Source organism: Halichoerus grypus, chromosome 4, assembly GCF_964656455.1.
Source record: "Halichoerus grypus chromosome 4, mHalGry1.hap1.1, whole genome shotgun sequence".
Lineage (NCBI taxonomy): Eukaryota > Metazoa > Chordata > Mammalia > Carnivora > Phocidae > Halichoerus > Halichoerus grypus.
In genome coordinates, this window is record NC_135715.1 from 132,653,464 (window position 1) to 132,666,800 (window position 13,337).

General features: G+C 36.5%; 1 protein-coding gene across 8 annotated transcripts in view; it reads left to right on the forward strand.

Annotated features, from left to right (window-relative positions):
* PPIG (peptidylprolyl isomerase G) overlaps positions 1-13,337 on the forward strand; it is a 51,760-nt gene that overhangs the window by 11,763 nt on the left and 26,660 nt on the right. For 5 of the 8 annotated variants that reach the window (XM_036071993.2, XM_078070958.1, XM_078070956.1 and 2 more), the window contains 6 exons: positions 4,587-4,634; positions 5,148-5,225; positions 5,317-5,391; positions 5,950-6,057; positions 6,853-6,897; positions 7,957-8,044. In XM_036071993.2, the coding sequence (XP_035927886.2) occupies positions 5,165-5,225; positions 5,317-5,391; positions 5,950-6,057; positions 6,853-6,897; positions 7,957-8,044 (377 nt within the window). In that variant the 5' untranslated portion in view covers positions 4,587-4,634; positions 5,148-5,164. The remainder of the gene's footprint in view (positions 1-4,586; positions 4,635-5,147; positions 5,226-5,316; positions 5,392-5,949; positions 6,058-6,852; positions 6,898-7,956; positions 8,045-13,337) is intronic. The other 3 variants (XM_078070960.1, XM_078070961.1, XM_078070962.1) reach the window with 1 other exon arrangement.

The following is a 13,337-nucleotide window of genomic DNA, read 5'->3' on the forward strand; positions in this document are numbered from 1 at the left end:
CACCACTCTGAGATCATGACCTGAGCCAAAACTAAGAGTCAGAGGCTTAACCAACTGAGACACCCAGGCACCCGTTTTCTACTTTCTAATTTCCTTCTGACAAATAGGAATAATAAAATTCTTCATGAAGTCAAATCTGTTTATTTCCTTTATTTATTTATTTATTCATGAACCTGAAAAATTATTTAATACCCAGTTTGGATAAATATTCACATGTAGTTTTCCTAGTTTCCATTGGGGGAGGGGCTTGATCCCAGCACCCCGGGATCATGACCCGAGCCAAAGGAGATGCTCAACCGACTGAGCCACCCAGGCGCTCCTAAATTTTATTAATTTTAAATTGGGAAACTAATACATGAATATATTCTCAATGCAAAAATTCAAACCTTATAGTTAAAGCTAAAGACTCGCATTGACTTCCATCCCTACTCCCAGTCCCTTCTGCGGAGTGCTGTCAGTTTTGCTATGTAACTCTTTATCTGTAGAAATAGAGTATTAGTTTAGAGTGTAAACACAATGCTTAGGTGCAAATTGCTTTTTTTGTCTTTTCAACTAAGTAATAGGATTTTTGGTTAGAGTATATAGACTTTTTAAACTGCTATATAATATTAAATAGCATGTATATACCAGAATTTATTCAGCTGTTCTCTCATTGTGGGATATTTTGGATGTTTCCTTTTTGTTAACAATGTTGCAAAACTGTGTTCTCACACATGCCTCTCCTTTCGTGTATAATCATGTATCTATTAAATAACGATTTCTTACCATAGCCAAGCCCTGTTTACAGCACTAGGAATTAAGAGGGGAGCAAAACTGAAGAGGTTTATCACCTCATGGAGCTTATATTCTAGTAAGAAGAATAGATATAAAAACTTGAATTATAATAAAATAAATTAGCAATAAATGCAGGGAAGAAAAATAGAGCAGGTAAGGGGATATAAAGTGTTGGAGGACAGGGGCTGCTCCTTTGAATATACTGGTCAGGGATGCTTTCTTTATGGAGGGGATACTTCAGCAATGACTTAAGTGAGGGAATGAACCAAGTGAAGATCTGGGGTAAGAGAATCCCACACGGAGGAAACAACAAATGTGGAAGACCTGATAAAGGACTAGGCCTTGGGATGTTTGTTGTTTGTTTGTTTTTAAAGATTTTATTTATTTATTTGACAGCACAAGCAGGGGGAGAGACAGAGGGAGAGGGAGAAGCAGGCTCCCCGCTAAGCCAGGAGCCCAACGTGGGGTTCAATCCCAGCACCCTGGGATCATGACCTGAGTTGAAGGCAGACTCTTTTTTTTTTTTTTTTTTTAAGATTTTATTTATTTGACAGAGAGAGACACAGTGAGAGAGGGAACACAAGCAGGGGGAGTGGGAGAGGGAGAAGCAGGCTTCCTGCCGAGCAGGGAGCCCGATGCGGGGCTCGATCCCAGGACCCTAGGATCATGACCTGAGCTGAAGGCAGACGCTTAACGACTGAGCCACCCAGGTGCCCCTGAAGGCAGACTCTTAACCGACTGAGCCACCCAGGCGCCCCGGGATGTTTGAGGAACAGCTGGAACATGTGTATCTAAAGCAAAGTTGAGAAGAATATTAGATGAAGTTGTAGAGGTCAATAGGGCTAAAATATTTAGAGCTGTGCTGTCCAGTACAGTAGCTATGAGCCACATATAGTTATTGAGCACTTGAAACATGGCTATTTTGAATTAATAAACACTGGATTTCTAAGACTTAGTACCCAAAAAAGAATGGGAAATATCTCTTTATCACATTTTTATGTTGATATATGTTGAAGTAATATTTTGGACATACTGAGTTAAATAAAATATATTATTTAAATTAACCTTTTTACTTTTTTTTTTAAGATTTTTATTTATTTATTTGAGAGAATGAGTGAGAGAGAGCGCACATGAGAGAGGGGAGGGTCAGAGGGAGAAGCAGACTCCCTGCTGAACAGGGAGCCTGATGTGGGACTCGATCCCGGGACTCCAGGATCATGACCTGAGCCGAAGGCAGTCGCTTAACCAACTGAGCCACCCAGGCGTCCCACCTTTTTACTTTTTAAAATGTGGCTACTAAAAATTTAAAAACTATAAATGTGGCTCATATTTCTCTTGGACAGTGGTGGTTTAGATTCTTAAAATCCATGGAAAGACATTCTGATTAAGTGTGATATATATAAAAAAAAAGAAAAGATTAGGCAGAGGAATGAAGTGGTAAATTGTGCTTTTAAAGGATCACTCCACTCAGGTTATTCTATGGAGAATAGATAATAGAGGACCAAGTAAAAACAGGGAAACCAATTAGGAGGCAATTGCAGTATTCTAGATAAGAAATGACAATAATGGTAAAGATGGTGAGAGCATTTTTTAAGCTAAAATTAAGTCAGTGCCAAAGTGACTTATTAATGTTTGGATAATGGCTATGAAGGAGAATGCAACCAAAGATGATTCCAAGTTTTCAGCCTTGGCTGATTTGGACAGTGATATTTACTAAGTTTTGAGAGAAGTGGGGGTAGAGAAGTAAAGTTTTGTTTTTGATTTATTATTTTTAATAAAGTAAACTTTATTGAAGTACAATATAGTGTACTGAAACCTACGTAAAATCTAAGTGTAGCTCAGTTTTCCCAAAGTGAACTCACCCAGGTAAACAGCTCTCAGATTAAAAAAACAAAACAAAACAAACACTATCGTGGTAGCTCCCACTTGTGCTCATAACTCCATAAATTAGTAGTGGTATTCATTGCAACTTAAAGTACCAGAGCTATAGGCTTTTTACATTGTGCCCTAGAATTGAGAAACTCGGACAGTTATCAAAGATTGTGTCTAAAAGGTTATGGGTAATTAGGGATTTTTCTGATCTATTATAAATTATGCCTGGTTTTGTTTTAAGATTTATTTAAGAGAGAGAGATCACGAGGGGGAGGGTGGAGGGAGACACAGACTTCCTGCTGAGCAGGAAGCCCGATGCAGGACTTGATCCCAGGACCCTGGGATCATGACCTGAGCCGAAAGCAGACGCTTAACTGACTGAGCCACCCAGGCACCCAAATTATGCCTGGTTTTCAAGAACACAGTACTGTATGTAGGAAATTAGCTGTAATTATAAACAATCTGGTATGTTTGGGACAGTATTTTTTATACTATAGTACTCACTGTAAGAATAGTATAGTATAGTGCTCATGTAAGAATAGAAATCTTCACCTGGGGTATTGTGGTTAAATAAGTAGTTACATAGGTTTTTTTGGGGGAAAATAAATCGTTAAACTTTCTCTTCTCTTCCTCTACCCCCAAAAGTAGAAATTTTAAGAAGGCCTACAAAAATTATTTAAAAGATAAAGGAGGGGCACCTGGGTGGCTCAGTCAGTTAAGCGTCTGCCTTCAGCTCAGGTGATGATCTCAGGGTCCTGGGATCAAGTCCCTCATCGGGCTCCCTGCTCAGCAGGGAGTCTGCTTCTCCCTCTGCCTCTCCCCACACTCATGCTCTCTCTCTTTCTCTCGTAAAAATAAATAAAAAAAGATAAAGAATAATCAGGTACTAAGTTTTTAAGAAAGTCCTCAGATTTTTATGGATTGAACATATTCTCAATTTCAAGTGTGCAGGAATTGAGATTCTGTACAAGTAAAAACAGTGCAAAAAACTTGGCAAGATACTAAAATTGCTAAGTTTTTTTTTTGTTTTCAGTAAGGCTAGGCTACAGGAGGATTTAAAGTTTAGCTTTTTTGCTTTTGTTTCATGTGAAACAAATTCTAGTATCCATTATTTCTATTAGAAATAAAAAATGGAGCAGTCAGGAGAAAATGGTATTTTCCCCCCTTTCTCGTGCAATAATGCCAGAAGTTGAATATACCAACACTTGGGCTGAATTTGAATGCAGTATATCTTTTTGAATGCAATATATCTTTTACGTAATTTAATCCCTAATTCACATAATCAGCATTAAATGAATGAATACATATCTACATTTTTCAAATTGTTGGTGATCTGGGCAGAGTATTCTGATTTGTAGTTTGTGGGTTGTGTAAAATTGATAAGGGGTGGTGATATAAAACCTACACGTGTGATGAAATTGTGTAGAACTAAATAAATACACAAGCACTCAGATGAGTGCCAGTAAAACCGGGAAATGTGAATGGGATAAAGGATTGTATCAACATTGTTCTGCTTTTATGCTACAGTTGTGCTATTATATAACAGTTTTCTAAAATGTTACCGTTGGAGGAAACTGGATAAAGTACATACTATCGTATTATTTCTTACAATCTACAGTGACTCTACAGATATCTCTAAAGATTGGTAAAGAGAGGAATCTAGGATGGAGAGTATAGATTTTTCACAACTTCGCTGGACTTAAAATATCACACACTGCATGTAGAGCTATCAGCTTAGATATGATAATTTTGAATGAACAGAAAATAGCCTCATATGTAGTGTTGTGATTTTACTCAGAATGGGAAGCTACCATATATTATTATCGTTAAAATATCCCACTTTCTTCCTTGATGATTTATTTTTGGTATTTTCTAGGGATTTTTAATGTTTTTCTTTTTAAAACACCATTTTAACCAAAACTCTCCTTTTTGTTTTCAAGGAGTGAAAGGATTGGATTAGTCTGCCCTTGATTTTTCTCTATTTAAAGGTAATCTGCTTGAGTTCACTAATCATACAGACTTAATACAATTTTCTGTTTGGGTAGCAATCTATATTCAGTGGTTAAAATAGAATTTTTTTTTTTAAAGATTTTATTTATTTGAGAGTGAGAATGAGAGAGAGCATGAGAGGGGAGAGGGTCAGAGGGAGAAGCAGGCTCCCCACTGAGCAGGGAGCCCGATGTGGGACTCGATCCCAGGACTCCGGGATCGTGACCTGAGCCGAAGGCAGTTGCTCAACCAACTGAGCCACCCAGGAGCCCTAAAATAGAATTTTTATTATATTAGGGCTAAGGTTTTTCTTTTGTGTCTTTTCTGTTTCACAAAATGCAATCTAATCTCTAAAAAAAAAAAAATCCATGTTATTTATGTCATGGAAGTAAATATCAAAGTAAGTTCAAACTACATTTCTGGTTTGTGTTCCAGGAATTTTTTCCCCTACAGATTTATAAGGAATTTTTGCTGTTTTGGTCTGTTTGCCTAAAACTGTATTTTGTTCATAGATTGAAGTATTGGAGCCATGGGAATAAAGGTTCAGCGTCCTCGATGTTTTTTTGACATTGCCATTAATAATCAACCTGGTAAGAAAATTAATGTTCCCATATAACATTTATAAATGAATATTTAATATTTTAAATTAGTAAAGTATAAATGAGCTTCCTTCTTTTTCAGCTGGAAGAGTTGTCTTTGAATTATTTTCTGATGTGTGCCCCAAAACATGCGAGAACTTTCGTTGTCTTTGTACAGGTTTGTTGACATTTTTAGTTGGCCTAATAGTAGTCCCATTTGACTATGGTTTTAATTTTTTATTTAACATATTTTAATTTTCTTCAGATTATGTACCATTGACCAAGATGTGAAAGTAATATTTATTTATTTATTTAGAGCGTGAGCGGGGATGGGGGGGCAGAGGGAGAGAGAGAGAGAGAGACTCTTAAGCAGGAGAGCCCAAGGGGGGGTCAATCCCATGACCCTGAGATCCTGACCTGAGCCAAAACCAAGAGTCGGATACTTAGCTGAGTGAGCCACCCAGTCACCCCTTGAAAGTAATTTTTAGAAATACTCCTTGTAATGGGCTTTTATCTGAGATTGATTTCTAAATTTCTACACTCTCCAGAAAAACATGGGTGGTTTTTAAGTGAATTTAAAAAAAAAAATTGAGTGAAAGTTTTATAGATTAAACACATCTACATAGTTTAAAAGAGGTGTATTTTACAGAGAATAGTTTTCATCATTAATTTTGCTTTAATACTGCTTCCTTGATTTTCTTTCTACTAAATGGCCTACTAATTTTTTTCTCTGTAGGTGAAAAGGGGACAGGGAAATCAACTCAGAAGCCATTACATTATAAGAGTTGTCTTTTTCACAGAGTTGTCAAAGATTTTATGGTTCAAGGTGGTGACTTCAGTGAAGGTAAGAAAATCATGTATGCTTTGTTAAGTATCCTAGATCTAAAGTTAGACAAGTCTCTAGAAATACTCAAATAGACAAAAAGAAGGAAGCACATAGGAAATAATTTTACTTTGGATACATGAAGTAATTTCAGAAATTTGATTCTGGATAAAAAACAACACCATTCATCTCTTAGTAACCTATCAGTATGTGTGTTTCGTCTTGTCAAAACTAGTAATCCTTAACTACAATATAGGTTTTCCTATACTTTTATTTATTTTCTGTTTTTTTTTAAAGATTTTTATTTATTTGTGTGAGAGAGGGGGCGCACAAGCAGGGGGAGCGGCAGGCAGAGGGAGAAGCAGGCTCCCCGCTGAGCAAGTCCAATGCGAGACTTGATCCCAGGACGCTGGGATCATGACCTGAGCCTAAGGCAGATGCTTAACTGCAGGCGCCCCTAGTTTTTACCTATACTTTTAAATTGTAAAAACAAACTATTTTTAAAGATGATTTGAAAAAAATCTAATTTTTATTCAAAGATCTACATAATCATTAGAATCTGAATGTTCTTTTTTCTCACATACCTTAATAGGCTTTGTCACATTTTTGCTGTTGTATCGAAGGGGAAAGAAAGTAATTTGGAATCTTGTCAATATTGAGTTTAAATTAGTATCTTTTATGATATGCTGTGAACCTTTGAGTATTTTTGATTCAAAGTCATTTGAGCATCTACTTTGTAATAAGTATTTTATTTAGGGGGTACCTTCGAAGAGATTAGTGTCTTGAGAGTTTGAGTCTCGTGTTTTTCTTTCTTAGGAAATGGACGAGGAGGGGAATCTATTTATGGAGGATTTTTTGAAGGTAAAGATATTTACATTTACGTTGTATTTTTAATGTTTTCTATATTATCTTATTTATCTCTGTTGAATCAATAGGATTATTAAACAGTATACTAATATCCAACTACATTCAGTGAATCTGAAAGTTTATTTTCTTGTGAAAAATTTTATGTGATTTTTCTTATAGAGGTAAGCTTTTTTGTGTGTTTAGGACATTAATACATCATGTTATCTGAAGGGTTTCAATGATCTGTAATAAACTCTTGGAATTATAGTGCTAGAATGGGAATTTCCATAGCTTAATCTTAATTTTTATTAAGAGATTTAGCAGTGTTTCATAGTAACAATATCCACATGTACTTAGTGGGTCCATTTTCTATGCACTTTTTAAAAAAAATCTCTTTAATATATTAAACTTTGGCTATAATGTTTTTCTCAACTTTAAGTTTTCTCTTTGGAATTTTTTATTGATGTGAAGATCATTTGAAAGACTATAAACATGTGAATGTGGAAATAATTTTATATTTCCCATCTTTCACATTAGGGATTAAGTGAAATTTTGTTTCACATTCCACTTGCGTTCTCATATTCTCATCCAAGATTGGAAAGCAAGATACTCTACAATAAATGATGCTATGGCAGAGATTAAGTTAATGAGTGCCTCTCTGTGTTTAAAATAGGATACGTGCCTTTTTGTGCTCAGAAATGAAACAGATGAAATGTAAAAATCCTATGTGGTTTCTTTCTCTTGCTTTTTAAGGAACATTTTATTTTTTCCTTGAATAATCAAAGAAAGTTGTGTTGTTTTTTCAAAAAAAATATAAAAGACAAATGCAAATGGAAAGAAAGGGGGTTGTTAATAGTATTTGGATTTATAGCAAGGGATTGAAAATTAGAAATATTTTAATCTAAAAAGATGGGAGAGGGAGTTGGTTAATATTTGATTTTCTCTTCTTTTTACCTTTTATCTAAATTTTGTCGGTGCTAAAGAGCACATATGAACAAAAGAGATGAAGAGTGAAAATGAAACTTTTTTGGAGGTTATACCTGTAATGTAACTGAAAACTTTGCTTTTCTATAGATGAGAGTTTTGCTGTTAAACACAACAAAGAATTTCTCTTGTCTATGGCCAACAGAGGGAAGGATACAAATGGTTCACAGTTCTTCATGTAAGTATGTATGCTGTGATTATTTAAAATATGCCTTTTTTGGTGTGTCATTTCTCATTGATCACTAATAGGGGGATCCATAAAGGGGAAATTTTTTGAAGGAAGGAGAACAGTGAATTGTTGAAGAGAGCAAAATTATTGAAAGGAAATTGAACTGTATTGCTAAAGTTTCAAAATGATGAAGACTTGTCAAAAGGGCACAGGAACCAGCCTGAAGGGGTGAGGTTCCCACTGGCCAAGTTAGAACAATTTGAGCATCAAAATAAATAATGATAGTATCAGACTATCAAATAAAATAGAAACCCAGGAGCCCATATAGGTATGAGTAATAAATGAATAAATAACAAGGGAGAAGGAAAAGCTTGTTCCTTAGTAGAATGTCAGCTAGTAATGTAAAAGGAATGATAGAAAAGTCACCATTTTGCATTCATCTCAGTAATGATTGATTGAGGAAAGAATTATCTATTTAGAGGGTAAATTTAATAATACACAGGATATTTACAGAGTATTTCCTTATAAATTACTTGATTACAAAGAGTAAAATACAATTGATCCTCATTATTAAGAGATTCTATATTTGTGAATTCATGTACTCCCTAACATTTGTTTATAGCCCCAAAGTCAGTACTGTTAAGCCTTTCCAGTTCTGACCCCCAAAAAATTTTGACCAGGGCTCTTGTCAACAATTCATATTTTTGGGGCACCTGGGTGGCTCAGTCGTCGGGCGTCTGCCTCGGCTCGGGTGGTGGTCTCGGGGTCCTGGGATCGAGCCTTGCATCGGGCTCCCTGCTCGGCGGGAGCCCTGCTTCTCCCTCCCCCACGCCCCCTGCTTGTGTTCCCTCTCTCGCTGTGTCTCTCTCTGTCAAATAAATAAATAAAATCTTTAAAAAAAAAAAAAAATTAAAACAATGCAAATTTTTTATCATGTCCTATGGATACAGATTTGGTCTCCTCTTCATTAGCCTTAAACTCTCCTCTCAAGAGGAACTTAATCAGTAAGCACCATATAGATTATTCTAGTGTTTTACTGTTCCATATTTGTAACTCCCTTCTTTAACAATGAGAAACTTGGCTCCCATTATCTTCAAAATTTCTACCTATTTGCTGAATCCTAGAATAAAAAATCACCGTTCTATACTGCTATGAAAAGTAACCTACTAACTAGAGTTACTGTTTATTTATAGTTATTTTTGGTTTTAGATTGAGGATATGTAGGTAAAATAACTGTTTAAAAGTGACTTGGGCACCTGGGTGGCTCAGTCATTAAGCGTCTGCCTTCAGCTTAGGTCATGGTCCCAGGGTCCTGGGATCGAGCTCTGCGTCGGGCTCCCTGCTCGGCGGGAAGCCTGCTTCTCCCTCTCCCACTACCCCTGCTTGTGTTCCCTCTCTAGCTATGTCTCTCTTTCAAGTGGATAAAATAAAATCTAAAAAAAAATAAATAAAAATAAAGGTGACTTGGGTTAGTACATTTTGGTGTAAATTTTGTGTGGTTTTGTGACTCAAAATATGTTAGGTTCATTTGTTTATGATTATATTTTGTTCTCTCACCTTATTTTGATTTGTTTTTTGACTTTTTGGTTTTGTGTTTGTTTATAAAACATTGTGTGATTCAAAAAGAATGCCTCTGAAAGTATCACTCCCACCTAACTCTTCACCCCCATTGACATTCCCCATTTTTTCATCCCATTTCCACCCATCCATTTTAGTAACCAGCCTCATTAGATTCTGGTTTATCTTCTTGTATATTTTTTTAAGATTTTATTTATTTATTTGAGAGAGAGAATGAGTGGTGGGGAGGGGCAGAAGTGGGGAAAGAGAATGAGAGAGAAGCAGACTCCCTGCTGAGTGGGGAGCCCAATGAAGGGCTCCATCCCAGGACCTGGATATCATAACCTGAGCTGCAGGCAGACCTTTAACCAACTGAGCCACACAGGCACCCTTTCCTGTATTTCTTTTTATAAAAATAAGCACAGATACATATATATTTTCTTATTTTCCTTTCTTACATGGTAGATAGCATATACTATATACAATGTTTTGCTCTTTTCACTTAGCAGTATATCCTGGAAATCACTCCATATCAGTTCATAGAGATCCTTTTCATTTGTTTTTGCAGCTGCATAATGTTGTGTGAATATACTCTAGTTCATTCAACCAATTGCCTATGTGGGGATTTTTCTGATTATTTAAATGAAAACAATTTATATCATGTTGGTTGTAGAAAAAGAACACAGATAAAAAGAAGAAAAACATTCCCATCCCCAGGGTATCTTTCTCGGCAATAAAAATGTAAGCTAAATGTTGCATATAGGGATGTCTGGATGACTCAGTTGGTTAAGCGTCTGCCTTCGGCTTAGGTCATGATCCCAGGGTCCTGGGATCAAGTTCTGCATCGGGCTCCTTGCTCAGCGGGGAGCCTGCTGCTCCCCGTGCTGTGCTCTTTCTCTCTGACAAATAAAAATCTTAAATAAATAAATGTTGCATATACTGTTTGATCAACTTTTGGATACAGTATAAATCTCTGCACATCACGAAGTATTAATTAACATTTTAATAGCTATATGTGAATCCATTGTTTGAATGTATTATGCTTTATTTAATTTTTAAACATTTGACTTGCTTTTTGGTTTTCACACTGCTTCAGTGAACATTGTTGTACCTATTTGATGCATTTTTAATTATTTTACATAAGCTGCTAAGAGTTTACTTAGTGAAATGTTTACACATTGTTTTTTGAAGATTTTATTTATTTGAGAGAGAACACAAGCAAGGAGGAGGGGCCCGAAGGAGAGGGAGAAGCAGATCCTCCCCCTCCCCCCGCTGAGCAGGGAACGTGACGGGGGCTCGATCCCAGAATGCTAGGATCATGACCCAAGCTGAAGGCAGACGTTTAACAGACTGAGCCCCCCAGGTGCCCCTGTTTACACATTTTTAAGCCTTTCCATGTATATTGCTACTGTACTCTGATATCAGCAGTATGCAAAGTGCCAGTATCACCAGATTCTCAACAACACTTAGTGTTATCATTTGTTTTCCTTTTTTTTTTTTTAAGGAAAAGCCTTCCTGTGCTAACCAAAACCTCTCTGTTAAGTTTATGTAATCCTTCATGTATATTTTCAGAATCTTCCCTCTATATGTTGATTTTTCCTTATCTCTTAATTTCTAGGTTGCCCTTCTTTAATTTCTGTTTTATTGTTTTTAAAGGAGAAAACTTCAGTTTTTAATCTTAAATTATTTTTTATTATGGCAACGTATATGATATAAAATTTGCCATTTTAACCATTTTTAAGTGTATAATTTAATGGTATTGATTATATTCACAATACTATGGAGCTGTTACCATTGTATCCAAAACTATTTCATTGTCCCAGAAACTAACCCATTTCTTTTTACCCTCAGCCCCTGGTAACCTCTATTTTCTGTCTTTATGAACTTGCCTGTTCTAGATATACAAGCAGAATCATACAATATTTGTCATTCTGTTTCGAGCTTATTTTATTTAGCCTGTTTTCAAGGTTCAGCCGTGTTGCATGTATCAGAACTTTGTTCCTTTTTATGGCTGAATATACTCCATTATATGTACATACCACATTTAGTTTAGTGGACATTTGGGTTGTTTCCACCTTTTGGCTATGATGAATAGTGCTGCAGTAAACTTTGGCATACCCATATTTGTTGGAGTCCCTTCTCAATTTTAGGTATATACATAAAAGTGGAATTGCTGGATCATATGGTAATTCTATATTTAGTTCTGTGAGGAGCCACTAAACTTTTCCACAGTGGTTGCATCATTTTACATTCCTACCAGCACTATACAAGAGTTCTAGGGGTTTTTTTTGTTTTGTTTTTAAAATTTTTTTTTTTTTTTTAAAGATTTTATTTATTTATTTGAGAGAGAGAATGAGATAGAGAGAGAGCATGAGAGGGGGGAGGGTCAGAGGGAGAAGCAGACTCCCTGCTGAGCAGGGAGCCCGATGCGGGACTCGATCCTGGGACTCCAGGATCATGACCTGAGCCGAAGGCAGTCGCTTAACCAACTGAGCCACCCAGGCGCCCTTTTGTTTTGTTTTTAAAGATTTTATTTATTCAACAGATAGATAGCACAAGTAGGCAGAGTGGCAGGCAGAGGGAGAGGGAGAAGCAGGCTCTCTGCTGAGCAGGGAGTTGGACGTGGGGCTCGATCCCAGGACCCCAGGATCATGACCTGAGCCGAAGGCAGCTGCTTAACCGACTGAGCCACCCAGGTGCCCCCAAGAGTTCTAGTTTTTCTACTCATCAATACATTTTTTTTCTTTTTCTTACCAATCTGAGAATGACCATGAAAACAGAGGAGTATTGGTTTAGGGGCTACAAGTAAATTCTAGTGAGCAAGTGAACTTGGCAAATACAGTATCTGAGGCAAAGACTGACTAAATCTGGATGCAAGTTATATATATACATTGAATGTAATATGTTATACAAATACATGTATCGTATACACATAGGGTTTTACATCTCTAGATGGTTTAAGCAAGTTCAGGTGAGCATAGCTGTTAGAGTCAGAAAACAATAAAAGGTTAGTTTTAAAAGCAAGGTGATCTTGTAAAAATACATGTACATGTTTGCACTTTTTTCATTAGTATTGTGTGGGCTTTAACCAAAGGTTAGCTTAAATTGTGTTCCTTCTTCCAAATTTCTAATGCCTTTTTTGATTAGATTCCAAAATAACAAATTATATATAGTGCCCATCTTCAGTCTGTTACAGCAATGTGTCTTCATAGCTACTCAGATACCAGTCTTCTTAACTATAGGAGTTTAAGATTGGTGTGGAGGAGAAAAAGGATTTTAAAAAATTACTTCATTTGTTGGACTTTCGCTTACTTTGAGTTTGGTCCAAAGTTTTTTGCTTGTTTCTTTGTTTTAAGATTTTATTTCTTTATTTGACGGAGACAGCACAAGCAGGGGGAACAGCAGAGGGAGAAGCAGGACCCTGGGATCATGACCTGAGCCAAAGGCAGACGCTTAACCAGCTGAGCCACCCAGGCGTCCTGAGTTTTGTCCCAAGTTTTAATCCAGATCTCTTTCTTCATTGTGAAGTTTCCTTGTTTATCAGGGGTAAAAAGCTCAAAAGTCTTTAGGTCTTAGGCAAGTAACATAAGCAAATAAAGCCTGCTGGGATAAGGATCTACACTATTAATCCCTGTATTAAAAAGACAGGGATAATCAGCCTGACCCATTATTGCCACATGCCAGGGGCCACACCTTCCAGCTTTCCAATAAAGGTCTGAAATTTGGATTTTTATCTTAAAGTATC